Here is a 21,280-nt window from a genome sequence, read left to right as displayed (position 1 = left end):
GTGTATAAAACCATTTGAACCTTTTGAACACGAGGGTAAAGCCAAGGCGTTTACAGACATGTAAGGACTCAAGAAATTTATTTATCTTTCTTAGGAATTTACTTTAAGGTATGCTCCCAAAAAAGGAGGGAGTAAACTGAGGTTAAAAATAAGACCTAGGAAATACTGGAGCCAGTCTAGGAGAGGCGTCAAGGGATTTAAAGAGATTTCTTGAGTAAGCGTTTCCAACCTGAGCAGGAAGCCAGAAATCTCCAAAAAGAGGTCTCCAGGGAAAATGGGCACTTAATACTTAAGTTATGAAGAGCTTGGAAATAATTGGGAATATGCTAAAGACAACTGATGGAACAAAAAAGAAAGCTACTGAGAAATTCCAGTAAAAGCAGAAAGCTGCACAAAAAGAACTTCAATTATAACACATACACTGTGTGACTCAGCAATGAACACTATTTACCTGGTCATAATAACATAATTGTTGCTTACTAATTTTCAGCTGTTGGACTTAACCAACAGGCAGTTCAAGGAAGACTAAACTACGGTTTGAAAACAGAATGTAACTATTAGGAATCTTCAAAATACAAAACTAAAAGATGAACTGGATTAGGAGAAAGAGAGGAAGCCAGCTGGAGAGAAAAGTAGGGGTGTTGATAGGAAGCCAAGAAGTGTTGTCTCTAGAAGATGGAAGAGAAAAAGGTATTGTTTTTATGTAAAGTTGTAAGTATGGCTGCCCTAGTCTGTCTGGCTGCTATAACAAAACACCACAGAATGAGTGGCTTATATACAGCAGAAATTTATTGCTCACAGTTCTGGAGGCTGGAAGTCTCAGATCAGGGTGCCATCCTGGTCTGGTGAGAGCCCTCTTCCAGGTTCAGCGTTTTCCCTGTATCCTCACTTGGTAGAAAGGGCTAGGGAGCTCTGTGGGATCATTTTCATAAGAGCAAATCCCATTCATGAGGTCTCTACTCTCTTGACCTAATCACCTCCCAAAGGCCCCACCTACTAATACCATTGCCTTTGGTTAGGATTTCAACATGTGAATTTTGGGGGGACACACATTCAGACCATAGCAATGGGTCAAGAGAGAAATTGAAAATTGGAATATAACAATCCTGGGAGTTTATAACAGCAGGAGATAGAATAAATGAGCTATATCACCTGTTATAGCAGGAAATAGGTAAAGTGTAAAATTGGTACATCAAGGAATAGAAGCAGAAACGTTGTTTATACATATGATGGGAAATAACTACAACTTTTGGGGTAGAACTGAGGATGAACATTTCAAACTACATTATTATCTTTATATTTAGAAATAATTCTAAACTTAAAAGTTGTGGAAAATAGTACAAATATTTCTCATGTACGTTTAATACAGCCTCCCTTAGATGTTACCATTTTACATAACCATGGCACATGATCAAAACCAGAAAGTTAACATTGATATGATAGTATTAACTAAAATACAGACCCTATCTGAATTGCACCAGTTTTCCCACTTTTGTCCTTTTTCTGTCCTAGGATCGCATCATTCATTTATTAGTCATGCACCCTTGGTCTCTGCCAATCTGTGACAGTTCCTCAGTCTTGCCCGGTCTTTCATGACTTTGACTCTTTTAAAGAGTTATTTTGCAGAGTGTTTGGCTGGGGTTTGCCTGATGTTTTCTCATTCGTATTAGATTGAAGCTATGCATTTGGCAAGAAGATCATGAGTGATACTGTGCCCTTCTCACTGCCTCGAATTGGGGGTACCTGATATCAACATGACTTACCCCTGGTGATGTTAACCTTGATCACCTGGTTAAGGTGATGTCTGCAAGCCTTCACCAAAGTTACTATTTTCCCCTTGGTAACTACTCTCTCCAGGGAGGTACTTTATTTTTTTTTTATTTTTATTTTTTTTATTTTACAAATTTAATCAGTTATACATATACATATGTTCCCATATCCCCTCCCTTTTGCGTCTCCCTCCCACCCTTCCAGGGAGGTACTTTAAGACTATGCCAACATCCCCTTTCTCTTTAAACTTCAGCATCCATTAGTGTGAGTCTTGCCTGCAACAATTATTACTGTGATGTTTGCCTAACCATGATTTTTAATTTCTCAGTCTTCCCACATTAATTCATTGGAATTCTTTTGTGAGGAAGAGTTGTCCCCCTCCACCATTGTACTTACTCAGTTATTTTTATCAGTATAGACTCATGGATATTTATTTTATTCTATGGGTTATAATGCAGTACTATCATTTTCTTGCTCAATTTTTTCCACTCTCACTGTTGAGAGCTCCTTCAGGTTGGCTTCTGGGTTCTTCTGAGGTCCCTTTATCAGGTTTTGAGAACTTATTTTCTGTAACTACAAGATGTTCCAGGCTCATGTTTTATTTTCCCTGCCCCAACGCTGGATTCAACTTTTTCTTTAAGGAGCCCTGTTTCCTTTTACTGGAGAAGGATGGATCCATCTATCTTTATATATATTATAGACCAAGATTCATTAGAATTCCTCCAAATTTAACCCACCACCATAGAGCCGCTTCTAGCCTTCTCCCTTTTTTGGTAACTTCCTTCTCACCTTGAGAAATGTAGCTTTCAATATCTATAATACATTTACTTATTTGTTCAATTCTGGTATATACCTACAGTCGTTTCAAAATTGCTAACCCATACCACTGTGAGAAACAAGTATAGGAACTGGAGTACAAAATTTGTATATAGTTTGTCTTTAACCTTATAGTATCCAACCAAAATATTGTTCTGCAAAGTTCTTTAGGTTATTTCTTTTCTCCCTCACTCCCCTCAATGTAGTTATGTTATTTTCACCTCGGTCAGGTTCATTTTTTACTGCCTGTATGCCACATTGAGTTCGCTCACATCCTGGTTGATTTTAAATGTTTATTTTGGGGTGGTATGTGAAACATTACTACGGTTCTGAGTCAGAGCTTCAAAGAAAGGTCTATTCAGAAAAGTGTGCTCTCTCCTTATCCTCATGACCCCAGTCCAGTTCTTCCCTTCTTTCAACCCCTTTCCCACCTACCCTCTGTAGGGAACTGAATTTCATGCAAAGTGCCATGAACTGAGTGGTTTAATACGATAGAAAGGTATCTTTTCAGTTCTGAAGGCTCCAAGTCCAAAATGGAGATGTTGGCAGGGCCGAGCTCCCTCTGAATACTTACTGCTGCTTCTTAGCTTCGGGTGGTTCGCTGGCAATCTTTGGTGCTCCTTAGCTCATAGATGCATCACCCTTATCAATGCCTTCATCTTCACAGGGTGTTTTCCCTTTGTCTCTCTCTTCACAGGGTCCTCATCTTAGAAGGACACCAGTCATACTGGATTAGGGGCTCACCCTGCTCCAGCATGACCTCATCCTAACTAATTACAGCTGCAATGACCCTGTTTCCAAATAAGATCACATTCTGAGGTACTGGGGGTTAGGACTTGAACAGACCTCTTCAGGAGTGGAGGGTAATGGTGGGGGGGACCACAATTCAACTCATAATAGTAATCTATCTCTCGGTTTCTGGTTTCTCCTCATATTTTGTATGAAAGAACAAATACATGTATATTTTCCCTATAACTTTTTTCTCACATGTAGGATAACATATTAAGATGCTCTTCTGCATGTTATTTTTTTCACTTAACAGTGTAGCCTGGAAGTCATATCAATTTTATAGAGATCTTCCTTATTATTTTATAGAGTGCTTAGTATTCCATTTTCTAGATGAACCATAGCTTATTCAATCAGTCTCCTTTGAATGAGCGTTTAGATTTGTAATTACCAGCAATGCTGCAATGAGTAACCTTGTGCTTATATATTCTCACATTGTTGGAAGTGTATCTGCAGGATGTATTCCTAAAAGTGGTGTTGCTAGGTTAAACTGCTTCTGTCTGTAGTTTTGTTAGGTTATTTCCTAACTCTCTTTGCAGTTTGCATTTCCACCAGCAATGTGTGAGAATGCCTGTTTACCCAATGGATCATCATACTTTTTAATTTTCGCCAATATGATGCATGAGAACTGTATCTCAATGTTGCTTAATTTGCATTTGAGTGAATTTGAACATTTTTTTCATATGTTTGAAGAATATCTCCCCCCATTTTTCTATTGGATTTTTGGTCATTTGTCCCTTTTAAAAACATCCTTATTGAGATAGAATTCATACACCATAGAATTCACCCCTTGCAAGTGTGCAATTCGCTGGTTTTAGTATATTCACAGACTTCGGTAACCATCAACACCATCTAAGTTTAGAACATTTTTATCACCCCCAAAAGAAACCTGGTATCTACTCTTATTCTTCCCCACTCCCCAGTCCTAGGCATCCACTAACCAACTTTCTGTCCCTATGGATTTGCCTATAGTAGACATTTCATATAAATGGAATTATATAATAATGGTCTTTTGTGACTGCCTTCTTTCACTTAGCATAATGTCTTCAAGGTTTATCCATGTTGTATTCCATTGTATGAATATACCACATTTTGTTTATCCATTCATCACATAATGGCCATTTGGGCTTTCCACTTTTTGGCTTTTGTGAATAGTGCCATTTATTAAAATGTCCATCTTCACCCTATGATTTGAGATGCCACCTTTAATGTCTAACTTTCCATATGTTTTTTTTGGTCTATTTCTGGGCATTCTATTTTACTGGTCAATGTGTCTCTTCAAGTGGCACTACTACACTTTTAATTACACAGGATTTATAGTACATTTTTTTTTTTTTTTTTTTTTTTTTTTTGCGGTATGCGGGCCTCTCACTGTTGTGGCCTCCCCCGTTGCGGAGCACAGGCTCCGGACGCGCAGGCTCTGGACGCGCAGGCTCAGCGGCCATGGCTCACGGGCCCAGCCGCTCCGCGGCATATGGGATCCTCCCAGACCGGGGCACGAACCCGTATCCCCTGCATCGGCAGGCGGACTCTCAACCACTTGCGCCACCAGGGAGGCCCCTATAGTACATTTTAATATTTGGTAGGGCTAGTCATCTCTAGTAGTTGTTATTTTTCAAGTGTTTTCCTGGCTATTTATGCATTTGTTTTTTCACGTGAACTTCATTATCAACTTGCCTAAAATGCAACTTGTCGGTATTGCATTAGCTTTTTAAATTAGTTTAGGGAAAACGACATCTTTATAATGTTGTGTCATCCTATGCAAAAACAGGAAATGTCTTTCCGTTTGTTTAAGAATACTTTTGTATCTGTCAGGAGTGTTAAATTATATTTTAAAGTCACTTTTCAATTAATTTAGGGGCTGTATTGTTTTTAGGAATGTGATAACATGCAAAATAGAGACATGTCACATTCTACGCAGAAAAAAAGACCAGTATCTTAAACGCTAATATGACTCTCAGAGTAAGTGACATAATAAAAGCCTGTAGCCTGATCGACTAATGTCCTTGATGAAATTTTATCAATGTCAGCTGTAGAGGGAAGCTCTGGGCAGCCAGGAAATGCCAGAAATACAGGGTTATTTTCTTTCTTGGATCTTCCTCTCAGGGCTCTGCAGGGAGCCAGATTTTTCCCATCTAAACCATAAAATTTCTTGGGAAAGATAAACAGTATCTCCCTCTTGAAGAGGGGGAGGGGGGCTGATATAACCAATAGTCAATGATCTGAGACAAAAACTTTCCAAATAGAGTGGAGGAGAGAAAGAAAGTGTGTAAGGATTTATAAGCAGGACAGCAAAGCCCTTGTAATAGAATAATCAGGCACTGGATTGACTGCAGAGAATTTACACATACCCATCCACCCTTTCTACCCTCACGCACAAACATACCCACAGAGGACAGAGAATGACAGGAGAATTGATCAAGACACAGAACAAAGGTCTGAGAGGGACAGAACAGAGACCCTGGCTCTGCCACCATAGCCCGTGAGTTGTTAGCAAACCCCCTCTGTGAGAGCAGTGTCGTGTTCTAAGCCCAAAGCACCTTGATACATTAGATTTCTAATCAGTGGTAATGTTTTACTATTTAGAAAATTTTGTCCATGGTTGACACTTGTTATTTTGAGAATGCTGTTCACTACAAGTCCCACTTTAAGAACCTGATAAGGTTCTCTGAAAAAAGGCAAAGCTCTCCCTGCCCATTAGGCCCTGACTCAGGGACAGACAGCCTGCATTTGGCTTCTCCACCCCCATCCTATCTGGAGGGAGGCGGGTGCCGCTGGATGACTGACATGCCCTACTCAGCCCACTTGATGCTCAGGCCTAGTGAGATTCAGGTGAGCTCATTAGTCCTGGATACAAGGGCCTGAAGTTGTGCGAAGCCTGGGTCAGGGGACCACCCAATGCGGCCGACCTCACTTCACAGATCCAGGTCTGCTCCTAATTTACTCTGTGACCAAAGCAAACCCTTGCTGTGTCTTATCTTTCTGATCTGTCAAGTGAGAATAATGACACGTGCCCTACCTACTTTACTGGCATTGAATAAAAGGAGACAATGAATGTGAAGATGCATTAAAGAGAATTAAAAGTGCTGTCTGAAAGGAAGGGACTCCCTAGAGCGCTTCAGTGAACTCTGTGTTCCAGTACTTTTCAGTGTCCTAATTAGGAAGTGAGGGAACAAATAGATAACTTTCAAACATGTTTGTCATGGATTTAAAAAAATATCCATTCACTTAGTGGCTGAGTCACTATTCTAGCCACGGTTGTATGTTTGTTAGATCATTTGAAAAGGGGTGAGTCATCTGTGTTCCACAGCTGAAAAGACTTCCGAGCTCCCATAACCTGGCAAACAGACTTCGGAATGAGGCCGTCCCCTCATGGCTGGCAGGGGAGGCCGAGAACATGGAGGAAGAGGTTGAGTCAAAGGGAAAAAGTTATTGTCACTCTGGAAAAGATTCTGTAGACCCCTGGAGAAGGAGTATCTGTTATATTTAACTAGGAACCAATATAATCAAAGAAAGCCCCGCATTTATGTCTGTCCCTTTTGGTGTTCTCTCAGTTCATGCCCATGAATAGTAAGCATCTTTTGAGTAACTCAATACTTGGAAGTATTCTGCGGTGTAGAGATGCGTGAAATGCTTCTCCTACACAAAAGTCCCGAGCGCGATCTCAGGCAGAGGAAATAATTCAAGCAGTGGCCCTGCTGCGGCTGACGACGCGGCTGCCCACCCGGGGACCCCGCCCGGGCCGCTTCTCCCGGACTCAGATCGATTTCAGGTCAACAGCCCAGAAGGACACGGCCTGACTGTGAATATCGGCCTCTTCCGACCCCAGCCTCCCGTTTCAGGGCTTTTCCACCCCAAGCGAGGTGTCCCTTTTCCTAACCTCTATTACTACTGAACAGGCCTTACCTTAATCACTTATACTTTACTACGAACGCATTTGGGTTCAGGAAACATTTGTCCTTTGAACTATAATTCAATCTTTAAAGTATGGAAGTGAAAGGTCTTATGTGCTATTAAACAAATTTCAGCCATCAGCAAATAGGTGCGGGGAGGCTGGCGGAGGCACATCCGACTGCCCTTGATTCTCACCCCTCCCGCAAGGGAGGCCAGTCCCGACAGGGAACTGAATGTACTCATTTGGGGTGCTCGGGGTCACTTGCGTCATGGGGCACAAGGGGAGAGGGGAGGGCTTTCTTCCTCCCTCCAGGGCCGCTGTCTTACCTGCTCTCCGTCCTGGAGCTGCCACGGCCTCTGCAGGTCGCCGCTGTGACCACACGGCCGCTCACGGGTCCCACCTCTCCTCTCCTCAGGGCTCTCCTTCCTCTCCCCCGACACCTCCGCCACGTCTGGGAGCCCGTGCTCACTGCCGCTCCCTCCTCAGGCCCGCCCGGCCTGTTTCAGGTTCTCTCCCGCCCACGCTTCCCAGGTGGTTCCCATCAGCAATGATACCCGCAGGTGCCGGCGCTCCAGGGAAGAGGACTGGGCGGGGCCTCAGGTGGAAGCGGGCAAAGTGAAATGGGGCCTGGCTCGGGGGACCATTGGGAGCCCAGGTCATCAACCGGCATCAGACTCAGGTGCCCGCATGTGCGCGGAGGTGGGAAGGTCAGCACCAAGTGGAGAAAACTGTTGGCATTAATTACAGGTCCTGGAATACCTAATAAAGAGCAAAGAAAAACCTAAAAGCTTGGTTTTGGCTGGAAATACACTACCAATTGTATTGTGTATAAACGTCCCCCAATCGCCACTTGTTCTATTAAATACAAACTATAATAAAATTAACTTATCAGAAGTGATGTTTGATAATTTGGATCAGCTTTCTTAGTTGGCGGCCCACGTAGTACGATCCCCTCATGGGCTCACAGCTATTTGCTGGTAACCTCCAAATCCTCACCCACCTTTAGATTCACAGCTGCCTATCAGAAGCCTCCCCTCTGGTGTCACCTCGTGGAAAGTTCACAGTCCTTTCTGCTCCGGCGGTGGCGGTGGCAACACCAGCACCCATCCACGTGCCCCCATCTGGGTGTCGGGGTAGGTGTCAGCCCAGACTCCTGTCTTCACCACTATTGCTCCCCCCTGCCCAACAGCTGCACCTCTCTCCATATGACATCTCAACCCTGGCTTCAGACGCTACCATTTCTCACCTTCGTCCTTGGAACACTCTCCACATTAGCACCTGCCCCCAGACCTGCTACCCTTAAATAGGCAGAACGAGCTTTCTCAAGTTCATACCAAAGCACACACTTTTTGGCATGTAACTTTTTTTTTTTTTTTTTTTTCTTTTTGCGGTATGCGGGCCTCTCACTGTTGTGGCCTCTCCCGTTGCGGAGCACAGGCTCCGGATGCGCAGGCCCAGCGGCCATGGCTCACGGGCCCAGCCGCTCCGCGGCATATGGGATCCTCCCAGACCGGGGCACGAACCCGTATCCCCTGCATCGGCAGGCGGACTCTCAACCACTGCGCCACCAGGGAGGCCCTGGCATGTAACTCTTGAATAGCTTCCCCACTGTTGATCAGATTCCTTAGCATCGAACATAAGTCCTTTCATGATCAAACCCCTACTTTTCCCCCAGCCCAATATAATCTCTGTTATTTAACCGGCTGGGAGTAACTCATAATTATCTCTGGTGGGTCTCTTGTTTTACTTCACTCTTTCTTTTTCATGGGCCACACGCACTGCTGAAAATGAGAGGGCTGGTTCCAGTTCAAAGCCTTTCGCAGGTCTGAGCGCTCAGCCAGAAGTTCTGCATCTGTAGTCTATTAGCTCTCCTGATCGCATTTTGTTATTCTCCTTGCAGCAGAAAAAACAAACAGCTGTGTCTCCCACAGTCTCTGCCTTCCTCCCAACGTCAAAGAGGCTCTCCCCCAGATGACCCCCTGCGACCCCACGGAGTTCCTTCCTCTGTGGTGGCCTTACCCTCCTAGTTGTCCAGTCTCATCGCCACCCTCCTGTTTCTGGCAGTTTCTGATAAATCACCCCATTCCCCATCCCCCTCGCCCTGTTCTGTGATGATCTTCCAAGGTCCTAGATCCAGCACTTCACACTGGATGCTGGTTGCCAGCGATTCCCACATGTTTGCTTCTGCCCGCATTATATGACGTTCAACGTGGGACACCTTCAGCATCACTGTCTGGGGCAACCTCAGCTCTAAGGAGGAGGTTGCAGGTGTGATTTGGGGATTTGGCTTATCTCCCCATAATCTGCATTAGATCTCTCCCAAGCCATCCCTAGCAAACAGAATCCGTGTGGAGACAGTGTGTTCACAGTGCAAAGATAGCTCTCCTTGCAACCAGACTGCCAACCTTAAGCTCCTAAAAGTAAGATTTGGAATCACCACAGACCGGCTATCTGCAATGTTGCTTAGTTTTTGACATTGGGCTGTCTTGGAGAAATTTCTTCCAAGACTCTGGAGTTGCCTGGAGGAAGCAAGCTAATTTTGCACCTTCCCAGGTTAGCCACTCATAGCTGCTTCTTCATTCCCTTTTGTGGTACCTAAGCATGACCCAGGCCCATTGATTCCAGTGCTGTCCAATATGTAGTGCCAGCACCCTGTGGCTATTTACAATGTGGCCATTCTGAACTGAGATGTGCTGGAAGCATAAAATACACATTGCATATTGAAGACAGTATCAGATAATGAAAAACATCATTAATAATTTTATATTAATTACATGTTGAAATGTTAATATTTTAGATATACTTCATTAAATACATTACTATTAAATTCATTTATCTCTTTTTACTCTTTAAAATGTGCTACTAGAAACTTTAAAATTACATGTTACCTGCATTATATTTCTATTGGACAATGCTGGACTAGACCTTGGCTCAGTCTTAAATGTCTTAATATACCTTCCAAAGGCTTGTAGCATGTGCTATGTGTTCCTTCTTTCCTGCTATGTGTTCCTTCCCTAGCAATGCTTAAATGAGTAATTAGGTGTTTTGATGATAAACCCCAAATTCCTATCCACATTGTCCCCAGATGGCAATGGGGGAAAGTATGTAAATTGACTCATAGGGGCAACCACAGATATTCAGAGTTCTGGTAGTAACTGAGTTAACAGAGCTTTCTTTTTTCCCTTCTCACTTCTTTTGAAGATGTAGACAAGGATAAAACATGACTGAATTCCTTGCAGCTTAAAACCACACAACATCAACATTTATCCACAAGCATTACAACATTACAACACAGCAATACTGAAAAAGCACAGCAAAGCTATTTGGCTACTCCCCCTTCATCACTGAGAATTTGGTCATCCCAGTGGAGCTATTTCATTGTCTTCAAGTCTGGAAGTTTATCCTTGGGCTAATGCACAGTGACTGAGTATTAACCACGTCATTGATCTGGATCCTGTTTTCAAGTCTAGCATCCATGAAAATCCTGTTTGTTTAAACAGATTATCCTTAGCTCACTCTGCTCATTACCTCTTACTGACTGGAGAGAATATGCTTGAGTTTCTCATTTATAAAATATATGTTAAAGAAAAACAACTCTTAGGAAGGTATGGGGTTTGCCTTGATAGTAATTATTTTTCATAAGAGAACTTAAATCAGGATCTGAACAATGAACTGAGCATCCTCAACAGCCTACAGTTATGGCTTTAATCTCTGGTTACCTTCCCAAGGAGAACACTCTGCTCCAGAGTTGCGTGCTCGCTCAGGGCATCCAGAGGCCCTCCCCGCCCCTCCCCTTCTCTCTGGAGACTGAGAGCCAGCAAATGATCAACAAGCAACTCCGGGCTGTGAATGGCTTTCTTTGCTTTCGGCTCTGTTTTGGTTTGCACCCGCGTCATTATCCTGAACATAACTTCATTGGAAGGAATACCAATCCTTCAAACAAATAAAAAGAGCAGCAATGATCTAGTTCTCTTTTATATAATAAGGAAGCTTCTAAGGATGAGTTGAATCTAATTTCAGGCCAATTCAACCTTGATGCCACCGAGAAAACCACAAACCTGAGTAGTGATTCGTGAATTCACAGCTGCTGAAGATGAATCCACCGGCTGACAGTACCATTCATTTATCAGGCTATTCATTGGCAAAGAATGGAACCCTGAACCACGAACTATAAAATTAGATACATTTAAGTGTTTTTCAAGCCACATCTCCATAACCCTTTGCCACCCTTTACTTTTAGGTTGTGTGGGAGGTGGAATTTCTACAAATGGCCCAAAAGCTCAAGGCCCCAATACCTGCAATCCGTGAATGTGATAAGATCTCACCCCCACGACTGTGTTATGCCTACAGCACAGTCAAAAGGGGAGATGATAGAGGTGGGACTAATCAAGTGAGCCTTGGAAAGGAGAATTTTCTCCACCTGGGGGCAGAAGAGGATGGCAAAAGGAGGCATCAGGGAGGTTCTAAGCATGAAAAGGATTCCACACACCATTGCTGGCTTGAAGATGGAGCGGCATGTATGTGGCCTGTAGAAGCTTAGACTGGTCCCCAGATGACAGCCAGCAAGAAAATGGGGGCCTCAGAACTCTAGCCACAAGGAACTGGATTCTGTCAACAACTGAAGAATCATTGAAGCAGCTAAGAGTTCAGTTGGTTGACACCTTGGTTTTGACCTGTAAGGCCCAAGTAGAGAAGCTAGCTGAGCCCATGTGGATTTCTTTTTTTTTAATTTTTAAATTAATTTTATCCAAGTATAGTTGACTTACAATGTTTGTTAATTACTGCTAAACAGCAAAGTGATTCAGTTATACATATATATATATATACACTTTTTCATATTCTTTTCCATTATGATTCATCATAGGATACTGAATATAGTTCCCTGTGCTATACAGTAGGACCTTGTTGTTTATCCATTCTATACATAATAGTTTGCATCTGCTAATCCCAAACTCCCAATCCATCCCTCCCCCACCTACCCCTTGGCAACCACAAGTCTGTTCTCTATGTCTGTGAGTCTGTTTCTGTTTTGTAGATAAATCCATTTGTGTCATATTTTAGATTCCATGTGGAGTTAATGACTGACTGAACTGTGAGATGATAAATGGGTGTTGATTTGAGCTGCTAGCTTTGTGGTCATTTGTTACGCAGCAACAGAAAACGAATACACCTTGGTAATTTGCTGATTAGATTCTACAGCTTTCTTTTTTGTTGTTGTGGTTCATAATCCACTGAATTTATATGCTGTGTGGCCTCAGGTGTATTACTTGTCCTTTTTGAGCCTATAAAACCTGCCTCGCTGGGTTTTTATGAAGATTAAATGGGACCCACGTAAAGTGTTTACTGCAGACCCTGGTGCTCTGCAGGATCTCAGTCAAGCTCCTTCTCTGCATGTGTATTTTCACAGTTCCTCCCATCATCCCCCTAAACACAGAGCTTCCTGCATATTACTGCACAGGGCCAGGGACGCTGTAGGTGCTCAATACTTGTGCACTGGGTCTATACACAAACAATATTCATATTGTATTTATGTGTTGGAAAATGAACATATTAAAAATGTATACAAAGAAGTCCCTGTTTTCAAGCTGCCCAAGTTTGTAGGCGAGAGTTATGTAAACAAAGCATAGCAATACGATCCCATTCATGCTACTAGGTACCAAATGCTAGGCCACAGCACCCTTCCACTGCTCCAAGAGGAGGAGTGATTTTGCAAGTGAACACATGCAGGTGCAGAGAAGTTTTCAGTGATTAGGGACTGGAGGGAGGCGTGGTTTGGGTGGAGGGCAGGGTGCCTGAGTGGGGTATGATGGAAGGTGGAACTCATGCATTAAGCTGGGGACAGACTGCATTTCATGCCAATGGGTTTGGGCTTCTTCCTTCTGGCTCTGGGGAGCTTTCAGAGCGTTTTTGGCAGAGTAACCTGATCAGATTTGTATATGAGAAAGGAAACACTGGTGTGGGATGGAGGGACTGCATAGGATGGATTGCAGATGAAGAGACTGGCAGAACCGAAACAGGCTGCTAATTTAGCGATATTCTTTAATGCTCAAGAAAAATACACACAAATCTACTGAAGCCCACTATTCAGAGTGAGGTCCTGCGATTCTAACACTTAGTATAACATCCTTTATAAAAAGGAATGTGCCTGCCCTGATGGACAGCAAAGCATGGACTTCCTGTACGGGGAGGCATGGTGCCGGCTAGCTACTGCCCGAGCTGGTGAGCACTGGAAGGGTGGAAGCGGGGAAGGCAGGCGTCTGGACCCCAAAGATTACAACTACAGTCTGGATTTTGGCAGAAACAGGGCTGGAACAGCACCTTCCTAGGGCTGACTGGGGGTGAGGGTGTTGGATTCCCTTCTAACTGGGAAACTTCCAGGAGTTCAGAGGAAGGATGAAAAGATACTTACTTCTGAAGTAACACTTGGAATTCCTCTTCTCATAGAAACAATGTTATAAATAGGTTCCATGGCTGGCCTCTGGAATGAACAACAGCAAGTCTGAAATCCAGTCCATTTGTAACTTTATTATTATATTGTCTTCTGTATATTTTACTAACAACCAGATTTTGGGAACAGGACCTGTTTGTAAAATGGAGATTCTCTGTGGTTAAGAGTTTATAATCATGCTAGGTAACCTGCTATCAATTCAATGTTGTCTTGAGAATTCCATGTGTTGCTGCAGAGAACTAGATCAGGAGCCATTCATTGGCCAAGGATAATGGCTTGGAAACATTTCTATTTGAAAATGAATCACAGTTTCTGTTTTTACTAGAATAGAACTTTATTTGTGGCATCAAGATTTTAAAAAATGGTTTTATATTTTAACGTATGCAATAAATTTTGATACATTAATCTTGATATCTTTTTCCCATATGAGAAGATTTAAAAAAATGTCAAGTGGCTTATAATCCAAACGAATTGTTTAACTTGATAATTCTCTGGAATAATTTCAGCATTATAAATAAAAAATGGAAACAACCATTTAAATTAGTATGAAATGCATTTGTTGCACAATTTTATGTCTGTTAAAATTTGTTTGATTACAGAGAAAATAATAGGCTAAAATTATGTGCTTATAACTCTAAAAAAAACCCGACATCCTTGCTTTACATAAATGACCCTATTTACTTCCAGCCATAGAATGCATTTGAGAAACTTTGCTATCTGGGATGAGGGGCTGTGTTGCTTGATACAGGTTCCTTTTGGACCATCAGTGCACACCTGGGAGATGATGGTCTGTGGCTGGGGGCTGGTGGGAGTGTCTGGTCTCTTTAACACCCTGTTTTATCTGAGTCACAGAATCATCCAAGTGAATGAGTCGGACGAAAAGCAAGCTTTATATTTTCTCAAGCTCTGATATCTGCTGTATTTCACAGAAGCGATATTTAAACAATCATGTGGTAAAATCTTGTTTTAACAAAAATAGTTTTCACATTCAGTTCTACATAATAAGAACATTCCAAAATGCATTGGCCCATATTAATATTACTTTGCTCATGTGGAGAAAATGAATTCTGATGGTAAGATCCATGTACAGATAAACATGCATATGTATATCTGTATATATTCAATATCAGAGATGTTCCTACTTCCTTGTCTGTCAGCAGTCATTTTATTTTTAAATGAAGAGATTTTTCTTTGGGAGTGTAGTTCGTGTTCACACCTGATTTGACAAAATCTGATGGTCAGCACAAAGCACCTTCTGATCATATGATACTTTACAAAGCATCTTTCTGGAATTTACAATAATCTTACATGACAATGAGAGTGTGCATGATTATTTTCCTTTGACAGGTGAAGAACCAGGAGCCCAGAGAGGTGAAGTATGCTGCTTCAGTTTAAACATTTGGTAAGTGATAAAATTAGGGCTACACCTGGTGGTCTCCCCTGAATGCTAGTTAGCAAGGTGAAGATAAGACACAGGGTACACAGATCTGTGAATTACTCTCCCTAAGCTGAACTGCTGATGTGCTGTTTGGAAAGTGGTTTTGCTTCTGTCACATGGGAGATCCCTACCAGGTGCTGAATGGTACCCATTGTGTTAGACACCAACAAACTTTAACCAAGAGCCAGATGCACTTTTTACAACTCTCAGAGTATGCATATATATATATATATATATATATATATGCATATGTATTTAAGGAGATTAATAACATATATTTACAATTACCCCTAAATCACGAAGATACCATATTGAGAAATAGCTTTATCTTTTTGCAAGAGCATTTTCTATATAATCATTCCAATGTAGGTATAAAATATATAAATACAGTCTTGGCACACTTATCTTTGCAGGTGCACTGGAACACTTTCCCTTTTGCCTTATTCTGCTCACCCCGACTTTTGATTGTTTGAAAATTCCTTTACACATCTCTAAGTTCCTTGAGGATGGGGACTCAGCTAGATTTCTTTGAAGCTGACAACTCTCACCCCAGGGCCTAGACAGAGCTATGCACATCGCAGGCATTCAGTAAACCTTCACTGAATACATGCACAGGATTTTTATGTACTTCAGTTTGGTTAAAGTCGGAGTCTATCTGTAGCATTTTGCCTAAAGAGTTTTGGATTTATAGCAAAACATTTTCATAGTAAACAGGTTTTTAAAAAAGCATAAGAAATATGGTGATTTAATACAAATTATGCATTATAACTATTCTTTGGTTATTTTAAACAAATTATTTGGTTTTTTGACTAAAGTGAAATACTGAAAATATAAAAATGCAACTGCAGAGATTAGCTTAATCTGTAAACATAATAAACCCTGTAAACTTATATTTACTACATGATTGTGCAACTGTAAAGAATGACTAGTAAAGGCAAGTATTATACATTTAACTTAGTTCTTCAAGGCTTATTTAGGAATACTGCTTTGTCAAGCTTTAGTTTGAAGAAGGAATTCTTTTAACTAAACTAACACAGTAAAGAGTGATGACTCTATCAATGAGCCATAAGGATATACAGGCAAGAGGGAGGCGTTAATACCTTTAACCCTTCGCAAATTTGAATTTGCTTCACGTCTTATGAACCACCTTGCTTAGTAAAACCGCATATTAACAAAAGCCAAATGCTTTTTAAAATGAAGAAGTAAACAGCTTTTTGCAAGTGAATCAGTTGACTAAAAATATAGGTAACATACTTCCTAAGATTTTTCCAAAAATCTGGGCAGTAACGTGCAGTAGGCAGGTCTACAAAGTAATAACTAGCTGCAGGCAGCACTGAGTATATTGTAGTGTACTCAATATTAAAGTTTTTTTCCTCAATTTCAGTTTCCTTCTCAAAAAGCATCAAACTTTTCACACATGACACTTATCACAAATATTTCACAGTTATAATTTCAGTAGTTTAAGAAACTGCCTGGCAAATACTGTAAAAGAGGTAAATGTCAAGGACAAAACTCACGATTTCAGGCACACAGGACTTATATAATAGAGGGTGAACTCAAGATAGAACAAAACAACTGCGTAAAAGCAATACCTTATATAAGTGAATGAAATAATGGAAAAGTTGTCATACTATTTCTTCTAATTCTTTGACATGATTTTCTCCAATATCTGGGAAGCATCAATGGCCAAGGGTTAGTAGTTCCCTGGAAAACTTTAAGTCAAGATTTTGCTTATAAAAAAGCGGCAGTAAAACCATAGATTGTTACTTGTAATCTAATCAACGCCATCAAAACCCTGAGTGTTCTCAATGGCCATCTGAAGTTTATCCCATAATTCTTCAAATGACTCATATGGTGGCAAGTCCAAGCGATTAAAGCTGAAAGAACAGAGAGGGGCTGGTTATTGCAGCCACTGACAAAGCGAGTTCCCAGGGCAAACTATTCATGGTGCAGCTATGCGTGCTATGTTTCAACCACACGAAAAGACCTTTTCTCCTCAGGGAAAAAGAATGTTTAGGATTGGGCTCTAGGTGTGGACTCTCCCCATGAATTCTTGGTGGTGACCTCTCACCTCCACCCTGATCTCCAAATGTCTGGGCTCCTGTCATTTGAACCTTCAAAACGGAATGTTCTAGTCCTTCCTGAGATGGCTCATCATTCATGTGATGGAAGCAAGATATGGTCAACAGTTTACCTTTTTTTTTTTGTTTTTTGGCTGTACCGTGTGGCATCTGGGATCTTAGTTCCCTGACCAGGGATCGAACCTGTGCCCCCTACAGTGGAAGCACCGAATCTTAACCACTGGACCGCCAGGGATGTCCCCTGGTCAAAAGTTTAGATGGGTCTCTCCAATGTTCAGCTACCTGGTCTTCAGGCCTGCCCAGTAAAGAAACAGCTGTTCCTGGGTTCGTGTCGCTGATTCCTGGTCTTCCTCCTCCTCTCCTCTCCCCCCTCCCCCTCCATATCTGCCACCAACACAGCACAGAGGGAACTAGACCTTCCGTACCCAGACTGTTAGAGGACCCTCTGTCTCTGAGGACTTGTTCTCTAGGGTCAGAGAAACTGCTTACCACGTATGAGCTCTTGGCAGCTTCTCAGGGGTGCCCCACTGCTCAACTGTAAAAGACTGTGGTCCGTTTGAGCCTACAAGGAAGAAGAGTTGCTTTGGTTCAATTAGTCTTACAGGAATTTCTGGGCATTTCACAACTCACTTTTGCTAATGTACAACTTAAACACACAGAGAACATCTAGTTTCTTTAAACTCAAAAGAAATAATGTTGTCCTGGGCCTGATGACTTTACTGTCCAGCCATGAAACGAGGACTCTTCTTCTATCAGTGCATTTGGGACCACAGTATCCCTCTGCCCTGGGGCAGGGGGTGGGGGTTGTGTGTCTGACAGGGCTTTTGCTATTTCCTAGCCCTGCATTTCCATATACCACCTCTGTCATAGGTACACAGAAAATGTGTGTTTTCGAGTCCCACTGAAAACAGCTTTTTCTGATTATTTTTTCTGCAGTGAGATTATATAATGAAAGATGTAAAAATCACCTGAAATTCCACCATTAAATCTGAGTAAACATCCTACCATGAATCTTTTTGTGCATGTGCATCTATATAGGATTTTATGTACATGGGATCATGTTATACATGCTACATTTTCCTCTTATTATGGACATTCGTAGAAACTTTTTTTTTTCCTTTGGAGTTTTCCCTTAGCTCTTCCTTCTCCAATTCTCAACATCCTCCAACCTCCCAGGTCATCAATGCTGACAACACGATGAGACACCTTCCATACTTCTCTGATGTCTTAGACTCATACCCAAATATGTGTGTGTGAGGATAACTGTCAGAAGCAGCACTAAAAATACCTAAATTTTCCATATTACTCTTTTCTCAAAAAGCATTGCTTTTCACACATCACCCATCACAATTATCCATACAGTTAAAATTTCAGTACTTTTGTCATTGTGTTTTCCATAGCATGGAATCATATTTCCCTTCCTCTTGATTCTCTCACCTAAACAATCCATCTGGAAAACTTCCTGTAAGTCAACCAATATCAATGTAACATACTTTTGCGTGGAAGTTCGCACTTGGCTTCCCGAGGCACCCCTTCCCCCTTCGCGAGTAGAGCCTGGGTACAGAATGTCACCATCCTTTGCCTGATCTCACCAAACAAGCCTTCTGAAAGGTCTCCCATCTAGCTTTCTCCTGGCTTCAGTCCATCTTCTCCAGGATGACCCAGGATCTTGGTGCTCCGGCCAGGTGACAGGCCTGAGCCTCTGAGGTGGGAGAGCTGAGTTCAGGACATTGGTCCACAAGAGACCTCCCAGCCCCTCATAATATCAGTTGGTGAGAGCTCTCCCAGAGATCTCTATCTCAACGCTAAGACCCAGCTACACTCAACAACCAGCAAGCTACAGTGCTGGACACCCCATGCCAAAAAACTAGCAAGACAGGAACACAACCCCACCCATTACCAGAGAGGCTGCCTAAAATCATAATAAGTTCACAGACACCCCAAAACACACCACTGGATGTGGTCCCGCCCACCAGAAAGACAAGATCCAGCCTCAACCATCAACACACAGGCACCAGTCCTTTCCACCAGGAAGCCTACACAACCCACTGAACCAACCTTACTCACTGGGGTCAGACACCAAAAACAATGGAAACTATGAACCAGAAGCCCGTGAACCCCAAACACAGTAAGTTAAGCAAAATGAGAAGACAGAGAAATACACAGCAGATGAAGGAGCAAGGTAAAAACCTAACAGACCAAACAAATGAAGAGGAAACAGGCGTCTACCTGAAAAAGAATTCAGAGTAATGAAAGTAAAGATGATCCAAAATCTTGGGAATAGAATGGAGAAAATACAAGAAACGTTTAACAAGGACCTAGAAGAACTGAAGAGCAAACAAACAATTATGAACAACACAATAAATTAAATGAAAAATTCTCTAGAAGGAATCAATAGCAGAATAACTGAGGTAGAAGAAAGGATAAGTGATCTGGAAGATAAAATAGTGGAAATAACTACTGCAGAGCAGAATAAAGAAAAAAGAATGAAAAGAATTGAGGACAGTCTCAGAGACCTCTGGGACAACATTAAATGCACCAGCATTCAAAATATAGGGGTCACAGAAGAAGAAGAGAAAAAGAAAGGGACTGAGAAAGTATTTGAAGAGGTTATAGTTGAAAACTTTGCTAATATGGGAAAGGAAATACTCAGTCAAGTCCAGGAAGCGCAGAGGGTCCCATACAAGATAAATCCAAGGAGAAACATGCCAAGATACATATTAATCAAACTATTAAAAATTAAACACAAAGAAAAATTATTAAAAGCAGCAAGGGAAAAGCAACAAATAATATACAGGGGAATCCCCATAAGGTTAACAGCTGATCCTTCAGCAGAAACTCTGCAAGCCAGAAGGGACTGGCAGGACATATTTAAAGTGATGAAAGGGAAAAGCCTACAACCAAGATTACTCTACCCAGCAAGGATCTCATTCAGATTCGATGGAGAAATTAAAACCTATACAGACAAGCAAAAGCTAAGAGAATTCAGCACTACAACAAATGCTAAAGGAACTTCTCTAGGCAAGAAACACAACAGAAGGAAAAGACCTACAATAACAAACCCAAAACAATTAAGAAAATGGTAATAGGAACATACACATCAATAATTACCTTAAATGTAAATGGATTAAATGCTCCAACCAAAAGACAAAGACTGGCTGAATGGATACAAAAACAAGACCCGTATACATGCTGCCTACAAGAGACCCACTTCAGACCTAGGGACACATACAGACTGACAGTGAGGGGATGGAAAAAAAGATATTCCATGCAAATGGAAATCAAAAGAAAGCTGGAGTAGCAATTCTCATATCTGACGAAATAGACTTTAAAATAAAGACTATTACAAGAGACAAAGAAGGACACTACATAATGATCAAGGGATCAATCCAAGAAGATGATATAACAATTGTAAATATTTATGCACCCAACATAGGAGCACCTCAATACATAGGGCAAAGGCTAACAACCATAAAAGGGGAAAGTGACAGTAACACAATAATAGTAGGGGACTTTAACACCCCACTTTCACCAATGGACAGATGATCCAAAATGAAAATAAATAAGGGGCTTCCCTGGTGGCGCAGTGGTTGAGAGTCCGCCTACTGATGCAGGGGACACAGGTTTGTGCCCCGGTCCGGGAGGATCCCACATGCCGCAGAGCGGCTGGGCCCGTGAGCCATGGCCACTGAGCCTGCAAGTCCGGAGCCTGTGCTCTGCAACAGGAGAGGCCACAACAGTGAGAGGCCCGCGTACCACCAAAAACAAAACAAAACAAAACAAAAATAAATAAATAAGGAAACACAAGCTTTAAATGACACATTAAACAAGATGGACTTAATTGATATTTATAGGACATTCTACCCCAAAACAACAGAATACACTTTCTTCTCAAGCACTCATGGAACATTCTTCAGGATAGATCATATCCTGGGTCACAAATCAAGCCTTGGTAAATTTAAGAAAATTGAAATCGTATCAAGTATCTTTTGCAACCACAACACTATAGGACTAGATATCAATTACAGGAAAAAAACGGTAAAAAA

The 21,280-nt window shown here is 41.8% G+C and overlaps 1 protein-coding gene across 5 annotated transcripts in view; it reads right to left on the bottom strand.

Moving 5' to 3' along the window:
* Window positions 1-14,180: 14,180 nt before the first annotated feature.
* The window catches only part of NEDD4 (NEDD4 E3 ubiquitin protein ligase), a 156,809-nt gene continuing 149,709 nt past the window's right edge, over window positions 14,181-21,280 (bottom strand). For 3 of the 5 annotated variants that reach the window (XM_060097305.1, XM_060097306.1, XM_060097308.1), the window contains 2 exons: window positions 17,724-17,796; window positions 14,182-17,030 (listed from right to left, as the gene is read on the bottom strand). In XM_060097305.1, coding sequence (XP_059953288.1) covers window positions 16,928-17,030; window positions 17,724-17,796 — 176 coding nt within the window. In that variant the 3' untranslated portion in view covers window positions 14,182-16,927. Of the gene's footprint in view, window positions 17,031-17,723; window positions 17,797-21,280 lie in introns of all 5 variants that reach the window. The other 2 variants (XM_060097307.1, XM_060097309.1) reach the window with 2 other exon arrangements.

The sequence above is a fragment of the Mesoplodon densirostris genome, chromosome 4, assembly GCF_025265405.1.
Source record: "Mesoplodon densirostris isolate mMesDen1 chromosome 4, mMesDen1 primary haplotype, whole genome shotgun sequence".
NCBI classification, from domain to species: domain Eukaryota; kingdom Metazoa; phylum Chordata; class Mammalia; order Artiodactyla; family Ziphiidae; genus Mesoplodon; species Mesoplodon densirostris.
This window is presented reverse-complemented; position numbering and strand designations above follow the sequence as displayed.